At 47.8% G+C, this 22,358-nt stretch overlaps 1 protein-coding gene across 1 annotated transcript in view; it reads right to left on the bottom strand.

The window, feature by feature from the left end:
• Positions 1 to 22,358, bottom strand: part of DNAH14 (dynein axonemal heavy chain 14) — a 182,189-nt gene that overhangs the window by 31,620 nt on the left and 128,211 nt on the right. Inside the window, exons 46-65 of the mRNA XM_069726485.1 lie at positions 15,956 to 16,026; positions 15,322 to 15,515; positions 14,922 to 15,050; positions 14,541 to 14,681; positions 13,841 to 14,008; positions 13,570 to 13,740; positions 12,993 to 13,166; positions 12,819 to 12,905; positions 11,354 to 11,551; positions 11,074 to 11,235; positions 10,389 to 10,580; positions 9,845 to 10,017; positions 6,953 to 7,061; positions 6,670 to 6,795; positions 5,821 to 5,915; positions 5,401 to 5,560; positions 4,023 to 4,154; positions 2,209 to 2,304; positions 718 to 858; positions 273 to 488 (exon numbers count right to left, since the gene is read on the bottom strand). Of these exons, the coding sequence (XP_069582586.1) occupies positions 273 to 488; positions 718 to 858; positions 2,209 to 2,304; positions 4,023 to 4,154; positions 5,401 to 5,560; positions 5,821 to 5,915; positions 6,670 to 6,795; positions 6,953 to 7,061; positions 9,845 to 10,017; positions 10,389 to 10,580; positions 11,074 to 11,235; positions 11,354 to 11,551; positions 12,819 to 12,905; positions 12,993 to 13,166; positions 13,570 to 13,740; positions 13,841 to 14,008; positions 14,541 to 14,681; positions 14,922 to 15,050; positions 15,322 to 15,515; positions 15,956 to 16,026 (2,935 nt within the window). The remainder of the gene's footprint in view (positions 1 to 272; positions 489 to 717; positions 859 to 2,208; positions 2,305 to 4,022; positions 4,155 to 5,400; positions 5,561 to 5,820; positions 5,916 to 6,669; positions 6,796 to 6,952; positions 7,062 to 9,844; positions 10,018 to 10,388; positions 10,581 to 11,073; positions 11,236 to 11,353; positions 11,552 to 12,818; positions 12,906 to 12,992; positions 13,167 to 13,569; positions 13,741 to 13,840; positions 14,009 to 14,540; positions 14,682 to 14,921; positions 15,051 to 15,321; positions 15,516 to 15,955; positions 16,027 to 22,358) is intronic.

The following is a 22,358-nucleotide window of genomic DNA, read 5'->3' as shown; positions in this document are numbered from 1 at the left end:
ACTAAATTTTTATCTTCCGTAAGACCAGAGAGAATCTTTATCTCCCCTTTAATCATTTCTGCAAGGAGAAAAACATTGGTAATCCACGGGACTACAAGAAAGGGGGGATGCGGCTGCAGTTTCTCTCTCTCTGAAAATGAATTCTGTGAGAAGAGAGCAAGAGCAGTGGTGAGATATCTGATTGGCTATGCACAAGTGTTACAACAGGAAGAGCCCGCCCCCGCGGAGCAGAGGAGAGAGAGAAAGTGCTGTCTATAGCTGTAGAATAATACCTCACTCTCGGCAGCCATAGCATGGATAAACGAGTAATCTTCTGACACCAGGATCTCATATGTTTTACAGAACTCCAACCACTGCCCCATCAGCTGTGCCCGATACTCAGACGTGAAGACCCCACAATAGACAATGAACGCGGCAGAGACCAGGACATCTCCAATGATTCCCTTCAGCCGCAGCTCCAGGCTCTCCACCGACTCCTTCCATCGTACCTGTACAGCATGATAAGCAATGTAAAAAATACAATATATACAAAAAGCAACGACATACTGTATGTACAGAGGTAGCCCACCCATCTAACTGGAGAGAAGTGACCCCTTTCAGGGTGGTTTCCTCCATTGGTGAGCACATTGTTAGCCTGTACCGGTTTATTTGGAAGGTGATGGTGACCAGCAGAGCTGAAAAGGGTCCATATATGTAATATAGACTTATGTACTACACCTTCTCCTCATCCAGAGCTGCAATCAGCACGGAGGCCCTCGCCAGGCGTTTGGTGGTCAACTGCTTCCGGAACGCCAAATGATCTTTCTCTGCAACACTGTCGTTGTACTGTTTCTCCAGCCGGCGCTGATGTTCTTCCACCTAAATATGGAGACCTATATTATAATGTATATTGTATGAAGAGAGTGCAGCTCCAGCAATGCCCATCTACGTCCTCCATAGCATTCCAAATCCTGCTGCCTTACTGTTAGCTCTCAGGTTGTGCACCCTCCTATATCACTGCTGGGTCAGTACCAGTGTATTGAGCCTGCTCCTCTGTGGTCCTCTATATTAGATGTACTACATGGACTAGATCATAGAAAGGAATACACATTTCTTTCATATATGAGCCCTACAGATATGGTCAACACGTGCGCTGGAACCTTCCTACTCTGTACCACGAAAAGTTCACAAGATGAAAACAGAGCCATTAATGATATGTCCGGCTCCACACAGGGCGGCGCGGACTGTATTTAGGAGATGATGTCTATGCAGCTATATGGGATATTGATGATGTGTCCGGCTCCACACAGGGCGGCGTGGACTGTATTTAGGAGATGATGTCTATGCAGCTATATGGGATATTAATGATGTGTCCGGCTCCACACAGGGCAGCGCGGACTGTATTTAGGAGATGATGTCTATGCAGCTATTTGGGATATTAATGATGTGTCCGGCTCCACACAGGGCAGCGCGGACTGTATTTAGGAGATGATGTCTATGCAGCTATTTGGGATATTAATGATCTGTCCGGCTCCACACAGGGCGGCGCGGACTGTATTTAGGAGATGATGTCTATGCAGCTATATGGGATATTAATGATATGTCCGGCTCCACACAGGGCGGCGCGGACTGTATTTAGCAGATGATGTCTGTGCAGCTATATGGGATATTAATGATGTGTCTGGCTCCACACAGGGCGGCGTGGACTGTATTTAGGAGATGATGTCTGTGCAGCTATTTGGGATATTAATGATGTGTCCGGCTCCACACAGGGCGGCGCGGACTGTATTTAGGAGATGATGTCTATGCAGCTATATGGGATATTAATGATGTGTCCGGCTCCACACAGGGCGGCGCGGACTGTATTTAGGAGATGCTGTCTATGCAGCTATATGGGATATTAATGATGTGTCCGACTCCACAAAGGGCGACGCCGACTGTATTTAGGAGATGATGTCTATGCAGCTATATGGGATATTAATGAAGTGTTTGGCTCCACACAGGGCGGCACAGACTGTATTTAGGAGATGATGTCTGTGCACCTATATGGGATATTAATGATGTGTCCGGCTCCACACAGGGTGGTGGGAACTGTATTTAGGAGATGATGTCTATGCAGCTATATGGGATATTAATGATGATGTGTCTGGCTCCACACAGGGCGGCGCGGACTGTATTTAGGAGATGATGTCTATGCAGCTATATGGGATATATACGTGACCTTCTTACCAGAGCTAGGCTGGCCTGTTTCTGCTTCAGTCTCTCGTTTGCCAGGTTTAGAGCCTCCTGGGCTTCTTGCACACGTTCTTGTTTTGGAATCACCATCTACAGGGTTATACAGATGTGAATGGGAGACACATTCTCATCTATACTATGCACACTGTCCATACAACTTTTTGTCTAAACCCTTCAAAATAGCACAAACATTTAAAGGATTAACCATTTGGGATTGGATTTATCTTTCATCCTGGCCATTACAGTTGGTTGTGACCTGTATAAAACAGCTGGCACCTCCAAGGAAGGAGCGATCACTGCAAAGTAACAGTACAAGAATGGCATAGTTCTTATTATGCTGCAGGTGGAGGAGTAATTGATACAATTTTTACCGCCTATCTTCACCAGTAGGGGGAGTCACTGAAGACAAAGTTATTATAGAGTTCAGTGGTAGAAATATAAAGTGAGGGCCTAGAGGGGGGACATTTCCGTGAGAAAGGTTCTAAATTTTGCACTGTAAGGCTCATTCATAAGGTGTGGGATAAAGTTAAAGGAATTAGGGGTGTACGGGCACTCACTAGATTCTCACCCATTTGGAACAACTGTGTCCTACAGGAGTTTAGACAGATGGAGGGATTTCATATTTGGAGGGTGGCAGGCATCTCTCGGATGGGCCAGATTTTACATCAGGGTAGAATTAGAGACTTTGAGATATTGCAGGAAGAATTTTTACTCCCGGAGTCTGAGATGTACCAATACCGTCGTCTTTCTCATGCGTACCGGGCACAGTGTAAGAGAGGGCCTGTTGAAATCCAGGTGGATCTTATGCTGGATTTTATCCTTGAAGGGGGAGGCACGAAGGGGGTGATTTCGGGTATATATGAATTCCTTCTATTTTCTTTTCTGGCGGAGCACCCTATTAGAGCAAGGGCGAAATGGGAGGCTGACCTGGGGGCGATTGATGATGACCGATGGGAATCAGTATTGGATTATGTGCCCAAGATATCAATGAGTGAGCCTGGTAGGCTGTCACAATTATTTGTCATTCATAGGGCTTACAGAACCCCAGACATGTTGTTCAAAGCCGGATTAAGGCCTAATTCAGAATGCCCTAGATGCTCGCAGTCCGAAGCGGGCATCCTTCATATGTTGTGGCAGTGCCCCAGGCTGTCCTCCTTTTGGGTGGTGGTGTTGAATAAAGTGGGTTTGGCATATAGTTGTAATGTGCCTCGGGATCCTCTGGTATGTGTTTTGGGCTATGTGGAGGAGGTATTAACTGATAAGCTGTATAAAACGGTTATAGCTAGACTGTTATTTATTGCGCGAAAGTTGATCGCCAAATTCTGGATTAGGGAAGAGCCACCAACAAGGAGAGACTTTATGAAGCAAGTGGACCATATCATTGCTTTGGAGAAGAGTATCTACGTTAGGAGGAACAAGATGGACCTCTTTGACAGGTTGTGGAGCCCGTGGCTTGAATCAATGTGACCTGAAGACCTTTTGCCCCTATGGAAATATTTTTTGACAAGTCATCTTCCTCTTCTTGTACTTTTGTATGTGATAATTTAGTGGGGGATGACTCTTGACAGGTCTCTAGTGGGTGGGGGGAAGGGGGGTGGGAGTTTGGTTTGGGACTAAATAAGTTTTCTAACAAAAAAAAAAAAAAAAAAAGTATTGTGTATTTGTATATTGCTGAAAACAAACTATTCCTTTTATTGTCTATGCACAATTTTGATGGTTTAATAAAAATATCTGATTCAAAAAAAAAAAGAAATATAAAGTGACTGATTGCTGCCTGGTATCCCAGCTATATTTTCCTGTATACTGACCTTCTGAACCTCATGGTAATGTTCGAGAGCCAGCACCCACTGACACAGAGAACGGCACGCTGTGGACACAGCGCCCACAGTCTGCGGAGTAAAATCTGGAATGCTGGAATATTTCTTTAAATTGGAAAAGACCTGTATAAAATCAACAGTCAAGGTGCAGTAAGTAATACACAACTACTACACCAATACATGTGCACAACTAAAGCATCTGAAACAAAGTATTAGTTAAAAATAGGGACAGTATTATAGTAGTTATATTCTTGTACATAGGGGCAGTATTATAGTAGTTATATTCTTGTACATAGGGGCAGTATTATAGTAGTTATATTCTTGTACATAGGGGCAGTATTATAGTAGTTATATTCTTGTACATAGGGGCAGTATTATAGTAGTTATATTCTTGTACATAGGAGCAGTATTATAGTAGTTATATTCTTGTACATAGGGGCAGTATTATAGTAGTTATATTCTTGTACATAGGGGGCAGTATTATAGTAGTTATATTCTTGTACATAGGGGCAGTATTATAGTAGTTATATTCTTGTACATGGGAGCAGTATTATAGTAGTTATATTCTTGTACATGGGAGCAGTATTATAGTAGTTATATTCCTGTACATAGGGGCAGTATTATAGTAGTTATATTCTTGTATATAGGGGCAGTATTATAGTAGTTATATTCTTGTACATAGGAGCAGTATTATAGTAGTTATATTCTTGTACATAGGGGCAGTATTATAGTAGTTATATTCTTGTACATAGGGGCAGTATTATAGTAGTTATATTCTTGTACATAGGAGCAGTATTATAGTAGTTATATTCTTGTACATAGGGGCAGTATTATAGTAGTTATATTCTTGTACATAGGAGCAGTATTATAGTAGTTATATACTTGTATATAGAGGCAGTATTAGGCTATGTGCACACGTACAGGTTTTTTCGCGTTTTTTTCGCGCTAAAAACGCTATAAAAACTCATTAAAAACGCATACATTATGCATTCTATTATTTAGAATGCATTCTGCATGTTTTGTGCACATGGATGCGTTTTTTTCCGCGAAAAAAACGCATCGCGGTAAAAAAATGAGCATGTTCATTATTTTGGCGGATTTTCTGCGTTTTTCCCGCAATTCTATGCATTTGGGAAAAAACGCACAAAAAACGCACCAAAAACGCATCAAAATCGCGGTAAAAACGCATGCGGATTTCTGGCAGAAATGTCCGGTTTTTGTCAGTAAAATTTCTGCAAGAAATCCTGATGTGTGCACATACCCTTATAGTAGTTATATTCTTGTATATAGATGGCAGCATGAAAATAAGACATCTTATCAGAAGCTCCACTAGGTACAGGATAAGAATAAGGAATCTGAAGCCTGATACCTTCTCTGGGATACTGTCCTTATCTAGATTGACCAGATTTTTGAGAAATCCTTGGTCTCTGAGCAGTAATTTGGCTGTAGGCCAGTCAGGCTTTTGTTGCAGCAAAACACACACAGCGTTCATGACTGTCAGTACAAGGAATGGCGGATTAGTGTAAACTCTGCAAGAGAAAAGTGATTTCAATGAATGTTTATATAAATCAGGTCAGACTCAATTTTCCTTTCCATTTTTATTGATGATTATAATGAGTATAATATAAGCTTTGGTGCCCGGCCCAGTTACTCATCCTTCTGTAATTTTTGCAGTTACATATTAGAACCAATGTTCTAACTTCTGAATCGATAAATAATATAATTCTGGCTTCCTGCTGCCACCACTAGAGGGCGCTCATGGTACCTGGCGTTATACATCTATTCTTACCTCACTTCTGAGATGTCAGATTTATCCAGGGAATCGAGGGCAGAGACAGCGTCCTCCAGAGCAGGAAGAACATCTCTCAGCTCCTGCTGGGCTTGCTGCATAGATGAAGACAAGCATTACAATTCAGATAAGACAGATTAGAGAAATGTGACCAATATACGACTCCGAACAAGTACTGTAATGTATGTACACAGTGACTGCACCAGCAGAATAGTGAGTGCAGCTCTGGGGTATAATACAGGATGTAACTCAGGATCAGTAATGTAATGTATGTACACAGTGACTGCACCAGCAGAATAGTGAGTGCAGCTCTGGGGTATAATACAGGATGTAACTCAGGATCAGTAATGTATGTACACAGTGACTGCACCAGCAGAATAGTGAGTGCAGCTCTGGAGTATAATACAGGAGGTAACTCAGGATCAGTAATGTAATGTATGTACACAGTGACTGCACCAGCAGAATAGTGAGTGCAGCTCTGGAGTATAATACAGGATGTAACTCAGGATCAGTAATGTAATGTATGTACACAGTGACTGCACCAGCAGAATAGTGAGTGCAGCTCTGGGGTATAATACAGGATGTAACTCAGGATCAGTAATGTAATGTAATGTATGTACACAGTGACTGCACCAGCAGAATAGTGAGTGCAGCTCTGGGGTATAATACAGGATGTAACTCAGGATCAGTAATGTAATATATGTACACAGTGACTGCACCAGCAGAATAGTGAGTGCAGCTCTGGGGTATAATACAGTTCAGGAGATAAATTATTTGACAGTTGATTGGGGTCCCGGCTGCTTTTCCTTTCATACCTGGGATATAGTTCCCATATTATCAGCACATCACCTGGGCATACTCCTGTACGATCCTGGTCTCTTGCACCATCACCTCCTCTTCTTGCTGTACGATGTCTCGCACCTTCTCCACCACCACCGAGTCTTTCTGCAGCTTCACCATTAATTCTTCAATTTCCTAAGAGACAGACACAGAAAAGTTATGGAGGAAAGAACCAATCAGGAGATTTCTGTGATTACTAAATACAATTACAAGTAGATTTTATGTCCAAAACTAATTCCACCGACGTCAGATCATACTATATGTGATCAGCCGCCATCACTGTGCTGCCTACCTTTGATTTCTGCTCTATTTGTGGCCCCAGGGTGACCAGTTCTTCCTGCATGATCTCTATAGAAGAAGTTGCTTCCAGGAGCTTCGATAATCCAGTGAAGAATCGATCCCTGAATGGAAACACGTTATTAGTAACCACACGGATATAAGAGAATCTGTCAGTAGTTTATCCCTATTTAATCTAACAGCGGCATAATGTTGAAGTAGAGACCCTGATTCCAGTGGCGTGTCACTTGGTCAGCAGCTTTCTGTAGTTTCAATACAATCAGTGTTTCATCAGCAGGAGATTATCACTGCAGGACTAGGTGTTGCGTGCCAGACAGTCCAGATCTGTGTAACTCCACCCTCACCACTGATTGGCTGACAATGTACAGTGTACACAGGAAGCTGCCAATCAGATGTGTGGGCGGGGTTATACACAGCTCAGCATTCAGAGCACTGCTATGTGTACAGAAGGGAAAACAGGGATTTCATCACAACCACAGCAAATCGCCCAGGAAGTGACACATCGCTGGAATCAGGGTCTCTGCCTCTAATCATGCTGCTCTCAGGCTCCATAGCAAAAACATGCTGACAGTTTCCCTTTAAAGGTTAATGCAAATTTTTAACACTAAAAAAGCAAAAGAGCCACACAAAAAAGTTGCCTTTGTAAAATTCATCAAACATTGCGCACCATCAAAAATCTGCCTGGACAACTCACACACAAAAAAATAAAGAATTAAAAATATGCATAAGATGAATTGTGGCCTTGGACTTCCAACAATTAGATTTTGCAATTTTTTTCATGTTTTTTTCCTCATATTTTAGGTTTTGAAAAAAATTTATAGATTGTAAAAAATGATAAAAGATATATGTAATAAAAATCTTAATTGTTTTTTTTAAGTTTTCTCCAGTTTTTTTTTTTTTTAAATGTTTTATTAAAATGTTTACTTTTTTAAATTAAGCATTAATACATTGGAATCCAATGCTTTATTACATGCGCATGTAAAATGGGATGATCTGTGGGATCACACAGGACCGCACCAGGGGCATCTCAGTCCCAGGGGGGTGTCTCTTAAGGGATTTTTCCCAAAATTCCAAGTTATCCTCTATCCATAGAAAGGGGGATAATTCACTGATCGCTGGAGGACTGACTCCTGAGACCCCCCACTGGTCCCAAAACAGGGCTCTGGAACCCAGGAACTAGGCACATACGCTCACCGTCCAGTCCTTCTCTACAGTACTGTTGGACACAGCAAAGCACTGTACTCAGCTTTGTCAGACAGTCCTATAGACAATGAATGTAGATCGATCGTGCGCACCTCTGCTTCAGGAAAGATGGGGTCCCTGGATGAAAGGGGTGTTTATGGAAAGTGATTAACGTTCCTCTGACACAGAGCCCTTTAGACATTGTCAGCCCAGGTGATCCCCGGGGGCTGAAGATCGGTCAGTGAGCCAACTCTCTTGTCACAAAAATTTTGTCTGTCGCACCAAAAGGGTCAAATTGGCTAAATAGTGGGATGTTGGACAGCGGTGTCAATCACAGGGTTATGGTGGGGGCACATTTGCCGTGTCCCATTGTTTGCCCCTGGGCTCGACGCGTCCCATTCTTTGCCCCTGGGCTCGCCCCGTCCCATTGTTTGCCCCTGGGCTCTCCCGGTCCCATTGTTTGCCCCTGGGCTCGCCGCGTCCCATTGTGTGCCCTTGGGCTCGCCGCGTCCCATTGTTTTCCCCTGGGCTCTCCCCATCCCATTGTTTGCCCCTGGGCTCACCGTGTCCCATTGTTTGCCCCTGGGCTCGCCGTGTCCCATTGTTTGCCCCTGGGCTCAACGCATCCCATTCTTTGCCCCTGGGCTCGCCCCATCCCATTGTTTGCCCCTGGCATCTCCCGGTCCCATTGTTTGCCCCTGGGCTCGTCGCGTCCCATTGTTTGCCCCTGGGCTCGCCGCGTCCCATTGTTTGCCCCTGGGCTCTCCCTGTCCCATTGTTTGCCCCTGGGCTCTCCCTGTCCCATTGTTTGCCCCTGGGCTCTCCCCGTCCCATTGTTTGCCCCTGGGCTCGCCGGGTCCCATTGTTTGCCCCTGGGCTCGCCGCGTCCCATTGTTTGCCCCTGGGCTCTCCCTGTCCCATTGTTTGCCCCTGGGCTCGCCGCGTCCCATTGTTTGCCCCTGGGCTCTCCCCGTCCCATTGTTTGCACCTGGGCTCTCCCGGTTCGATTGTTTGCCCCTGGGCTCGCCACGCCCATTGTTTGCACCTGGGCTCGCAGCGTCCCATTGTTTGCCCCTGGGCTTGCCACATCCCATTGTTTGCCCCTGGGCTCACCGCATCCCATTGTTTGCCCCTGGGCTCACCGCATCCCATTGTCTGCCCCTGGGCTCGCCGTGACCCATTGTCTGCCCCTGGGCTCGCCGCGTCCCATTGTCTGCCCCTGGGCTCGCCGCTTCCCATTGTTTGCCCCTGGGCTCTCCCCATCCCATTGTTTGCCCCTGGGCTCGCCGCGTCCCATTGTTTGCCCCTGGGCTCGCCGCGTCCCATTGTTTGCCACTGGGCTCGCCGTGACCCATTGTCTGCCCCTGGGCTTGAAGCGTCCCATTGTCTGCCCCCGGGCTCGCCGCTTCCCATGGTTTGCCCCTGGGCTCTCCCCGTCCCATTGTTTGCCCATGGGCTCGCCGCATCCCATTGTTTACCCCTGGGCTCGCCACCTCCCATTGTCCGCCCCTGGGCTCGCCGCCTCCCATTGTTTGCCCCTGGGCTCTCCTCGTCCCATTGTTTGCCCCTGGGCTCGCCGCCTCCCATTGTTTGCCCCTGGGCTCTCCCCATCCCATTGTTTGCCCGTGGGCTCGCAGCATCCCATTGTTTGCCCCTGGGCTCCCGGCACCCTAGAGAACCTCATGAGTTAACATTCAGTGAGCACCTGTCCTCCATCAGCTTCTGCTTCTTCCTCTGCAGGATGTGCGAGAAGGTGTCTAGGAAGCTCAGGTAGCTCTGTGGTGTGACGTAATAGCGCCGTCGGGTCTCCTCCTGGAACTGTGCCGCTTTGCTGGAAACGCTTTTGTGAATGGCGACACAAACATGTGCGATGCGACTCTGTGAACACACAAGCAACACCAGCTGAGATCTACGTCCACCTCCCGCCATTCCTATTTCTCAGGAGTTTCCTCCCAGCTGCGATCGATCAGCTGCAATCAGTCAAGAAGAGCAATCGGCAGCAGGAACGTTATTTCCCTGCAGTGCCCCCACTGGGGAGATGGAGTATTACAACCTTGATGGACTTTGTCGTTTTAAGCCCCTTCCATCTTCCTTTGTTAAATAAGCTGCAAAGAGTGTCTAGAACACAAAGATAATTAAAACTATATACACAATTATGCTCCGTATTTTGGCATATTTTTCGTCAAGGTCTCGGGACAAAGATATTAATAAATATACCCCGATGTTCTGTCCGGACCCCCGGATCTCACCTGGTTCTCCTGTACCAGGTCCTGCTGTGTGATGTAAGTGTCGGCCACGCTGAGAAGAGCCTCCTGAGACCACGCGTCGTACCAGTCAACGGTGCAGCAGTTCACTAGAGACGGATGGGTCCGGCAATGATGGCGGAAGGTCTGTCCTGCGGGGCTCAGCGCCAGAACCACGTGGAGATTGCGACGGACCCTCTGCAGCGAAATCAGAGAGCGCTGATATAATGAGCCAGAATCTAAAGCTCAGTCTCTGCATAAGGAAAAGTTTTGCAACTTTTTGCATTTCGATTCTTCACTACTTGCAATATCTCTGCTTGCTGTCAGTAAGCGGTAAAATATTTTCCTTGCATTCGCTTGTAAAGACCCGGAGCGTCCGGCGGCTGAGAGGTGGGAGCGGTCGTTTTTGGTCTAGAGCACAAATCTCTCCGCTCCTGTTTGTTACAATGTGTCAGCGCTGGTAACATAGGATCTCACAGAGGACTCTTCTGAACAGGCTTGTAGGCTCCGGGGGAAACGATAACGCTCCCATGATTTACTAACAGCAAGCAGAGGTATTGCGAATGGTGAGAAATCAAAACATAAAAAGTACATTAGAAGGTTGCAGATCTATTAACCATACAATGATAACAGCACACGGAAGGCACGGATGGAACGGCAGCGGCAGAACGGAAAAGTAAATGCCCCCTACCTTCAGGAAGAATGACAGCACGGACTGGGGGTGGTCGGACATATTGGCTTCTGCAGCAGCAGATTTCAGCTCTGCAAGGAGACCCTCCAGCTCTTCTTTATCAAATAGGTCAGGAACGTCCTCCGAACTCAAGATGCAGGTGATGTCTTCTAAGAAAGAATCCTAAGAAAGACCCAGAAGATGAAGACTGACCTCTGAAGACGTCCAGAGGCGAAATCCGACCACCGACCCCAGGAATCGTCTCCTGACCAAGAGTCGGATAAAGAACAGAATATCTCACCTGAACGATGTCAGACCCTCGGATGAGGAGCACCACGCTGCGCCCCCGCAGTCCTGCCTCCTTATAGACCCTCTTCAGATCCTCCCTGAACTCTGTGTGGCCATACCCCGGAGTCACCGACAACCGAAAAAGACTACAATTCGCTATATAGCAGGCGAGAGCAGTGGTGCTCCCCTTACCGGTCCCGTCCAGTCCCACCTGGAACCACAAGATACAAAGGAGCTGAATATAAAAGTATCAAAACCTCAGATACTCACTTACCCCATCATGTATTATACTCCAGATCTGCACTCACTATTCTGCTGGTGCAGTCACTGTGCACATACATTACATTACTGATCCTGAGTTACATCCTGTATTATACTCCAGAGCTGCACTCACTATTCTGCTGGTGCAGTCACTGTGTACATACATTACATTACTGATCCTGAGTTACCTCCTGTATTATACTCCAGAGCTGCACTCACTATTCTGCTGATGCAGTCACTGTGTACATACATTACTGATCCTGAGTTACCTCCTGTATTATACCCCAGAGCTGCGCTCACTATTCTGCTGGTGCAGTCACTGTGTACATACATTACATTACTGATCCTGAGTTACATCTTGCATTATACTCCAGAGCTGCACTCACTATTCTGCTGGTGCAGTCACTGTGTACATACATTACATTACTACATTACTGATCCTGAGTTATATCCTGTATTATACCCCAGAGCTGCGCTCACTATTCTGCTGGTGCAGTCACTGTGTACATACATTACATTACTGATCCTGAGTTACATCGTGTATTATACTCCAGAGCTGCACTCACTATTCTGCTGGTGCAGTCACTGTGTACATACATTACATTACTGATCCTGAGTTACATCTTGCATTATACTCCAGAGCTGCACTCACTATTCTGCTGGTGCAGTCACTGTGTACATACATTACATTACTGATCCTGAGTTACATCCTGTATTATACTCCAGAGCTGCACTCACTATTCTGCAGGTGCAGTCACTGTGTACATACATTACATTACTGATCCTGAGTTACATCTTGCATTATACTCCAGAGCTGCACTCACTATTCTGCTGGTGCAGTCACTGTGTACATACATTACATTACTGATCCTGAGTTACATCCTGTATTATACTCCAGAGCTGCACTCACTATTCTGCTGGTGCAGTCTCTGTGTACATACATTACATTACTGATCCTGAGTTACATTGTGTATTATCCAGAGCTGCACTCACTATTCTGCTGGTGCACTCACTGTGTACATACATTACATTACTGATCCTGAGTTCCATCGTGTATTATCCAGAGCTGCACTCACTATTCTGCCATACATTACTGATCCTGAACATCATATAACCCAAGTCACCAGAACAAGCAGGAAATTCTAGGATATTGCAGAATTATAAATGCAGCTCTGGAGGGCTCAGTATTAGTACATTACTGCGTGTACTGTTCTCACCATCATCATGTGGCCCCCGGGTTGTCTGAACACTCGGGACGCCCTCGTGATGTGCTGGACGGCCTCCATAAAGAACACGTAGGTTTCCTACAGAACAGATCAGGAGACGGATGACGTCAGGAGGAGAGTTATCGGGGTCTGTACGGACACACCCAGCAGGACACAGGCACGGACCCCGGTGCTCGCGGCGCTCATCCTCATCTTCATGCGGTACTCGTCTAGTTTGGACTCCAGCTGTTTGTGATTTATCACCGGACGATAAACTCGGTTCTTTGCTGTTGAATCCAATTCCAAGAAATCAACAAACTGCACCGGATCCTTCATCAATTTCTCCACCGGCCAAGAAATCTAATAGAACAAGAAGATGATGGGAGGAATCAGAGGCCGACTCTGTAAATGCCCCGAACACTGGCCGGCACCGCCATAAAGGCATCCACCACAAGGGGGAGCTCACTGCACACAGATGGATCAGTCTGATCTCACTTCCTCTAGAACCCAAGTTCTTTCCTTCCTCCAGCCTCTGGTGGTCGCCAGCAGCACAGAGTATTTCAGGAGAGAACACAGACTGGTTACATAGAGGAAGAAGCAGGTTTCCAAGCAGCACAGAGTATTTCAGGAGAGCACACATTCTGGTATAAGTGATCGAATCGCGCACTTGATCCCTCCCCCGAGGAACACTGAAAGCCTTATAATCTAGAGAGCGGACCCTTATAGGAGGATCAGGACTTTTGGCCTCTCCTCGTTCACATACCTTGAAGTAGTTGAGCAGTTCCTCTGACAGTCCCCGATAGAAGAGTTCTCGGTCTCCCATGTCTATGAGACGGTCATGGAATACTCGAGTGGTCTCGTGAACGAGCAGCTGGGCCGCCATGTCCTTGGTGATGATGATGGATTCACTGGCCTGGAACAGCCCCTGCAGGACCTGGTGGGGAGTGAAGAGCGGAGCGGTGACATTACCATGCACAGGACTGCAGTAACCATATGGGCGGGGAGCACCCCGGATCCAGAGAAGGCGCGGGTACCTTAAACAGATCTCTCAGGTTGAAGGTGTAGTGACACTTGGTGGGTGTGGGTAACATGCTGTGACACGTCCTGTAATACATGGCGATGGCACAGGAAGACAGCAGACTGCGGCACTTCTGGATATCGGCTAGAAAGTTATGATGCAGCAGAAAAGATCCAAGCTGGACCTGACAAAATAGTCCGCAAAGAGCATTGTTGAACAATCGGAGGACAAGGCAGTGACATCAAACTATTGTTTATTTCCTGCCGATCACTTGTCAGCTCTACTTTGTAGAATGGGACAGAACGTGGAGAGTCATCTCATCAGATTCAAGTTACTCTTCTGCTCTTTCCCTGCTTCCTATTCTTGCAGGTTCTACTTTTGACCACTAGAGGGTAGCAGTGTCTAGCAGAACAACTATGGAAACCTATAACAGATAAGTTGTCAGCTTTACTGTGTAGAATGGGACAGAACGTGCAGAGTCAGCTCATCAGATTCAAGTTACTCTTCTGCTCTTTCCCTACTTCCTATTCTTGCAGGTTCTACTTTTGACCACTAGAGGGTAGCAGTGTCTAGCAGAACAACTATTGAAACCTATGATGGCGAGTCCTGGTATCATGCCAAAAAAGCAAACTATGTGCAATATTTTTTAAAATTTGATGACAAAGTTAAAAATGAGGCATCAAAGAGCTGAGCTGCGCCTACGAACCTCACATTACCTGGAATATATGCTGCAGCGCCTGTTCGGAGGGGTGAGGCAGGCTCAGCATGCAGAAGTGTTTCAGCAGCCGGGGGCTGATCTCGCTGCGGCCTCCACCAGGCGGAGCACATGCAGCAATCACAGTGGTGTCCTGGATGTTCTGCGGGACACAGGTGGCAAAGGGTGAAAGAGTTAAAGACGTGTTCCAATATTATGTCCATAAATAAAGCTTTGTCTGTCAACTACGCTTTCTGTCAATAGCAGATCTGTCAATCAAAACGATAGCCCAGCCCACGCGGAGCTGCTCTGCACTGTAAACTGTGGGGGAAGCTTCCTCCAGGGTCTTTTTGGTTTTTTATGTTACAATGTTGGACTCCCAGTAAAGCCAGTATCCACCCACCTTCCACGTAAGGGACGTCGTGTCATAAAAGCCCCCAAGTTCCAGAAACTGGCGCATCATCTCGAGCGGTGGCTGAGCGCCGTATTCTTCGGGGTTTGGCATATTTAGATCGTCAATAAATATGGCCACCTACGAACAAGAGAGATGGGAAAAAAAGATTAGAAAAAAAATTAAAAATACACCAAATCAGAGTATCGGGTATTAATTTAAAAGCTAAAATTATCTGGTGCTTCGGACATTTTCTCCATGTTATTAGCGGATTACAATGGGTCCCCTTGCTGGGATTCCCGGCGATCAGCTGTGATCTGCAGTAAGTGTTCAGATTCCCTGCAGCACTCCCAGAGGGGAAATGAGGTATTACACGGTTCTCTTTGCGATCTATGACACATGCCGTTCTTACCTGTTTGGACCTCGGTGCCCCCATGGTGTCCCGTCCTTTCTTCACCAGCTTGCTGCGGATTTGGTTCTGGATTCGGGCAGCACCGGTGTGTGGTCCGAGCTGCACCGTGGACACTACGAGTTGTTTCATTCTCTGAGAGCAGAGTTCACTTTCAGACACTGCTCCACCGGTGACTATTCCAGAGAGTGACGCATCTATGGAAACCACACATGTAAAGTAATAAGACTGAGGTCCAGTCTTAAAGGTGTTGTCTAGGACTGGTATATTGATGACCTATATAGAGGATCAATATCAGGATCAGTGGGGGTCCGACACCCGGCACCCCCACACATCCTGTGATTGCAGGTCTGAGAGTGGCCGGGTATACAGTGTACAGAGTCAGAGTACCGCAGCTCCGTACATTGTGTAGTGGAGGGTCCCGCTCCTGCAGCTCAGCTCCTATTGATGTCAATGTAATCTGAGCCGCAGTACCGAGAATGGCCACTACTCAGTATACGGCGCTGTATTATTCCGCCTCACTGTGTACAATCGGCCGCCGCATGATCTGCAAATAGATGATCGGTGAGGGTGCTATGAGACCCCTACCAAGCCGAATGTTTGCATGTTGCGACTGACAGACAGATCACAATCTCACCATCCACAGATAAGGAGAAGTCTTCATCGGCTCTGGACACCGTTGTTAGTGATGTAATACTCTGTAAAAGACTGATCATATCATATGTTAACATTTACCAAGTGTCGTCTCAGCGCCATTTTTTTCTATTCAATAGAAAAATATAAAAAAATATTTTTGTTTGGACAATGTGTGTCTGTAAGCTATCAGGTATAGATGCAGGATATAATGGTGTCTCACTGAGATCTGATCAGGAACACACAGATATTCTGGATAAATCCTCATCTAGTCTTTGATTTGACTTTACAGCGTGAGGAGCTACAAGTTCAGAGCCCAGTGGGTGTTCCCTGCTCATGAAGATGCAGGTTTAGAGCCCAGTGGGTGTTCCCTGCTCATGAAGATGCAGGTTTAGAGCCCAGTGGGTGTTCCCTGCTCATGAAGATGCAGGTTTAGTGCCCAGTGGGTGTTCCCTGCTCATGAAGATGCAGGTTTAGAGCCCAGTGGGTGTTCCCTGCTCATGAAGATGCAGGTTTAGAGCCCAGTGGGTGTTCCCTGCTCATGAAGATGCAGGTTTAGAGCCCAGTGGGTGTTCCCTGCTCATGAAGATACAAGTTCAGAGCCCAGTGGGTGTTCCCTGCTCATGAAGATGCAGGTTTAGAGCCCAGTGGGTGTTCCCTGCTCATGAAGATGCAGGTTTAGAGCCCAGTGGGTGTTCCCTGCTCATGAAGATGCAGGTTTAGAGCCCAGTGGGTGCTCCCTGCTCATGAAGATGCAGGTTTAGAGCCCAGTGGGTGTTCCCTGCTCATGAAGATACAGGTTTAGAGCCCAGTGGGTGCTCCCTGCTCATGAAGATGCAGGTTTAGAGCCCAGTGGGTGTTCCCTGCTCATGAAGGTGCAGGTTTAGAGCCCAGTGGGTGTTCCCTGCTCATGAAGATACAGGTTTAGAGCCCAGTGGGTGCTCCCTGCTCATGAAGATGCAGGTTTAGAGCCCAGTGGGTGTTCCCTGCTCATGAAGATGCAGGTTTAGAGCCCAGTGGGTGCTCCCTGCTCATGAAGATGCAGGTATAGAGCCCAGTGGGTGTTCCCTGCTCATGAAGATACAGGTTTAGAGCCCAGTTGGTGTTCCCTGCTCATGAAGATGCAGGTTTAGAGCCCAGTGGGTGTTCCCTGCTCATGAAGATACAAGTTCAGAGCCCAGTGGGTGTTCCCTGCTCATGAAGATGCAGGTTTAGAGCCCAGTGGGTGTTCCCTGCTCATGAAGATGCAGGTTTAGAGCCCAGTGGGTGTTCCCTGCTCATGAAGATGCAGGTTTAGAGCCCAGTGGGTGCTCCCTGCTCATGAAGATGCAGGTTTAGAGCCCAGTGGGTGTTCCCTGCTCATGAAGATACAGGTTTAGAGCCCAGTGGGTGCTCCCTGCTCATGAAGATGCAGGTTTAGAGCCCAGTGGGTGTTCCCTGCTCATGAAGATGCAGGTTTAGAGCCCAGTGGGTGCTCCCTGCTCATGAAGATGCAGGTATAGAGCCCAGTGGGTGTTCCCTGCTCATGAAGATGCAGGTTTAGAGCCCAGTGGGTGCTCCCTGCTCATGAAGATACAGGTTTAGAGCCCAGTGGGTGTTCCCTGCTCATGAAGATACAGGTTTAGAGCCCAGTGGGTGTTCCCTGCTCATGAAGATGCAGGTTTAGAGCCCAGTGGGTGTTCCCTGCTCATGAAGATGCAGGTTTAGAGCCCAGTGGGTGTTCCCTGCTCATGAAGATGCAGGTTTAGAGCCCAGTGGGTGTTCCCTGCTCATGAAGATGCAGGTTTAGAGCCCAGTGGGTGTTCCCTGCTCATGAAGATACAGGTTTAGAGCCCAGTGGGTGTTCCCTGCTCATGAAGATGCAGGTTTAGAGCCCAGTGGGTGTTCCCTGCTCATGAAGATGCAGGTTTAGAGCCCAGTGGGTGTTCCCTGCTCATGAAGATACAGGTTTAGAGCCCAGTGGGTGTTCCCTGCTCATGAAGATGCAGGTTTAGAGCCCAGTGGGTGTTCCCTGCTCATGAAGATGCAGGTTTAGAGCCCAGTGGGTGTTCCCTGCTCATGAAGATGCAGGTTTAGAGCCCAGTTGGTGTTCCCTACTCATGAAGATGCAGGTTTAGAGCCCAGTGGGTGTTCCCTGCTCATGAAGATACAGGTTTAGAACCCAGTGGGTGTTCCCTGCTCATGAAGATGCAGGTTTAGAGCCCAGTGGGTGTTCCCTGCTCATGAAGATGCGGGTTTAGAGCCCAGTTGGTGTTCCCTGCTCATGAAGATGCAGGTTTAGAGCCCAGTGGGTGTTCCCTGCTCATGAAGATACAGGTTTAGAGCCCAGTGGGTGTTCCCTGCTCATGAAGATGCGGGTTTAGAGCCCAGTTGGTGTTCCCTGCTCATGAAGATGCAGGTTTAGAGCCCAGTGGGTGTTCCCTGCTCATGAAGATACAGGTTTAGAGCCCAGTGGGTGTTCCCTGCTCATGAAGATACAGGTTTAGAGCCCAGTGGGTGTTCCCTGCTCATGAAGATACAGGTTTAGAGCCCAGTGGGTGTTCCCTGCTCATGAAGATACAGGTCTAGAGCCCAGTGGGTGTTCCCTGCTCATGAAGATACGGGTTTAGAGCCCAGTGGGTGTTCCCTGCTCATGAAGATGCAGGTTTAGAGCCCAGTGGGTGTTCCCTGCTCATGAAGATGCAGGTTTAGAGCCCAGTGGGTGTTCCCTGCTCATGAAGATGCAGGTTTAGAGCCCAGTGGGTGTTCCCTGCTCATGAAGATACAGGTTTAGAGCCCAGTGGGTGCTAACTGCTCATAAAGATACAGGTTTAGAACCCAGTGGGTGTTCCCTGATCATGAAGATACAGGTTTAGAGCCCAGTGGGTGTTCCCTGCTCATGAAGATACAGGTTTAGAACCCAGTGGGTGTTCCCTGCTCATGAAGATACAAGTTCAGAACCCAGTGGGTGTTCCCTGCTCATGAAGATACAGGTTTAGAACCCAGTGGGTGTTCCCTGCTCATGAAGATACAAGTTCAGAGCCCAGTGGGTGTTCCCTGCTCATGAAGATGCAGGTTTAGAGCCCAGTGGGTGTTCCCTGCTCATGAAGATACAGGTTTAGAGCCCAATGGGTGCTAACTGCTCATGAAGATACAGGTTTAGAACCCAGTGGGTGTTCCCTGCTCATGAAGATACAGGTTTAGAGCCCAGTGGGTGTTCCCTGCTCATGAAGATACAGGTTTAGAACCCAGTGGGTGTTCCCTGCTCATGAAGATACAAGTTCAGAACCCAGTGGGTGTTCCCTGCTCATGAAGATGCAGGTTTAGAGCCCAGTGGGTGTTCCCTGCTCATGAAGATGCAGGTTTAAAGCCCAGTGGGTGTTCCCTGCTCATGAAGATACAGGTTTAGAGCCCAGTGGGTGCTAACTGCTCATGAAGATACAGGTTTAGAACCCAGTGGGTGTTCCCTGCTCATGAAGATACAGGTTTAGAGCCCAGTGGGTGCTAACTGCTCATGAAGATGCAGGTTTAGAGCCCAGTGGGTGCTAACTGCTCATGAAGATACAGGTTTAGAACCCAGTGGGTGTTCCCTGCTCATGAAGATACAAGTTCAGAACCCAGTGGGTGTTCCCTGCTCATGAAGATGCAGGTTTAGAGCCCAGTGGGTGTTCCCTGCTCATGAAGATGCAGGTTTAGAGCCCAGTGGGTGCTCCCTGCTCATGAAGATGCAGGTTTAGAGCCCAGTGGGTGTTCCCTGCTCATGAAGATACAGGTTTAGAGCCCAGTGGGTGCTCCCTGCTCATGAAGATGCAGGTTTAGAGCCCAGTGGGTGCTCCCTGCTCATGAAGATGCAGGTTTAGAGCCCAGTGGGTGTTCCCTGCTCATGAAGATGCAGGTTTAGAGCCCAGTGGGTGTTCCCTGCTCATGAAGATGCAGGTTTAGAGCCCAGTGGGTGTTCCCTGCTCATGAAGATGCAGGTTTAGAGCCCAGTGGGTGTTCCCTGCTCATGAAGATACAGGTTTAGAGCCCAGTGGGTGTTCCCTGCTCATGAAGATGCAGGTTTAGAGCCCAGTGGGTGTTCCCTGCTCATGAAGATACAGGTTTAGAGCCCAGTGGGTGCTAACTGCTCATGAAGATACAGGTTTAGAACCCAGTGGGTGTTCCCTGCTCATGAAGATACAGGTTTAGAGCCCAGTGGGTGTTCCCTGCTCATGAAGATACAGGTTTAGAGCCCAGTGGGTGTTCCCTGCTCATGAAGATACAGGTTTAGAACCCAGTGGGTGTTCCCTGCTCATGAAGATACAAGTTCAGAACCCAGTGGGTATTCCCTGCTCATGAAGATACAGGTTTAGAACCCAGTGGGTGTTCCCTGCTCATGAAGATACAAGTTCAGAGCCCAGTGGGTGTTCCCTGCTCATGAAGATGCAGGTTTAGAGCCCAGTGGGTGTTCCCTGCTCATGAAGATACAGGTTTAGAGCCCAGTGGGTGTTCCCTGCTCATGAAGATACAGGTTTAGAGCCCAGTGGGTGTTCCCTGCTCATGAAGATACAGGTTTAGAGCCCAGTGGGTGTTCCCTGCTCATGAAGATACAGGTTTAGAGCCCAGTGGGTGTTCCCTGCTCATGAAGATACGGGTTTAGAGCCCAGTGGGTGTTCCCTGCTCATGAAGATGCAGGTTTAGAGCCCAGTGGGTGTTCCCTGCTCATGAAGATGCAGGTTTAGAGCCCAGTGGGTGTTCCCTGCTCATGAAGATGCAGGTTCAGAGCCCAGTGGGTGTTCCCTGCTCATGAAGATACAAGTTCAGAACCCAGTGGGTGTTCCCTGCTCATGAAGATACAAGTTCAGAGCCCAGTGGGTGTTCCCTGCTCATGAAGATGCAGGTTTAGAGCCCAGTGGGTGTTCCCTGCTCATGAAGATACAGGTTTAGAGCCCAGTGGGTGCTAACTGCTCATAAAGATACAGGTTTAGAACCCAGTGGGTGTTCCCTGCTCATGAAGATACAGGTTTAGAGCCCAGTGGGTGTTCCCTGCTCATGAAGATACAGGTTTAGAACCCAGTGGGTGTTCCCTGCTCATGAAGATACAAGTTCAGAACCCAGTGGGTGTTCCCTGCTCATGAAGATACAGGTTTAGAACCCAGTGGGTGTTCCCTGCTCATGAAGATACAAGTTCAGAGCCCAGTGGGTGTTCCCTGCTCATGAAGATGCAGGTTTAGAGCCCAGTGGGTGTTCCCTGCTCATGAAGATACAGGTTTAGAGCCCAGTGGGTGCTAACTGCTCATGAAGATACAGGTTTAGAACCCAGTGGGTGTTCCCTGCTCATGAAGATACAGGTTTAGAGCCCAGTGGGTGTTCCCTGCTCATGAAGATACAGGTTTAGAACCCAGTGGGTGTTCCCTGCTCATGAAGATGCAGGTTTAGAGCCCAGTGGGTGTTCCCTGCTCATGAAGATGCAGGTTTAAAGCCCAGTGGGTGTTCCCTGCTCATGAAGATACAGGTTTAGAGCCCAGTGGGTGCTAACTGCTCATGAAGATACAGGTTTAGAACCCAGTGGGTGTTCCCTGCTCATGAAGATACAGGTTTAGAGCCCAGTGGGTGCTAACTGCTCATGAAGATGCAGGTTTAGAGCCCAGTGGGTGTTCCCTGCTCATGAAGATACAGGTTTAGAACCCAGTGGGTGTTCCCTGCTCATGAAGATGCAGGTTTAGAGCCCAGTGGGTGTTCCCTGCTCATGAAGATGTAGGTTTAGAGCCCAGTGGGTGTTCCCTGCTCATGAAGATACAGGTTTAGAGCCCAGTGGGTGCTAACTGCTCATGAAGATACAGGTTTAGAACCCAGTGGGTGTTCCCTGCTCATGAAGATACGGGTTTAGAGCCCAGTGGGTGTTCCCTGCTCATGAAGATACAGGTTTAGAACCCAGTGGGTGTTCCCTGCTCATGAAGATACAAGTTCAGAACCCAGTGGGTGTTCCCTGCTCATGAAGATGCAGGTTTAGAGCCCAGTGGGTGTTCCCTGCTCATGAAGATGCAGGTTTAGAGCCCAGTGGGTGTTCCCTGCTCATGAAGATGCGGGTTTAGAGCCCAGTGGGTGTTCCCTGCTCATGAAGATACGGGTTTAGAGCCCAGTGGGTGTTCCCTGCTCATGAAGATGCAGGTTTAGAGCCCAGTGGGTGCTCCCTGCTCATGAAGATGCAGGTTTAGAGCCCAGTGGGTGTTCCCTGCTCATGAAGATACAGGTTTAGAGCCCAGTGGGTGCTCCCTGCTCATGAAGATGCAGGTTTAGAGCCCAGTGGGTGCTCCCTGCTCATGAAGATGCAGGTTTAGAGCCCAGTGGGTGTTCCCTGCTCATGAAGATACAGGTTTAGAGCCCAGTGGGTGTTCCCTGCTCATGAAGATGCAGGTTTAGAGCCCAGTGGGTGTTCCCTGCTCATG

This window comes from Ranitomeya imitator, chromosome 5 (assembly GCF_032444005.1).
Source record: "Ranitomeya imitator isolate aRanImi1 chromosome 5, aRanImi1.pri, whole genome shotgun sequence".
Taxonomy (NCBI): domain Eukaryota; kingdom Metazoa; phylum Chordata; class Amphibia; order Anura; family Dendrobatidae; genus Ranitomeya; species Ranitomeya imitator.
This window is presented reverse-complemented; position numbering and strand designations above follow the sequence as displayed.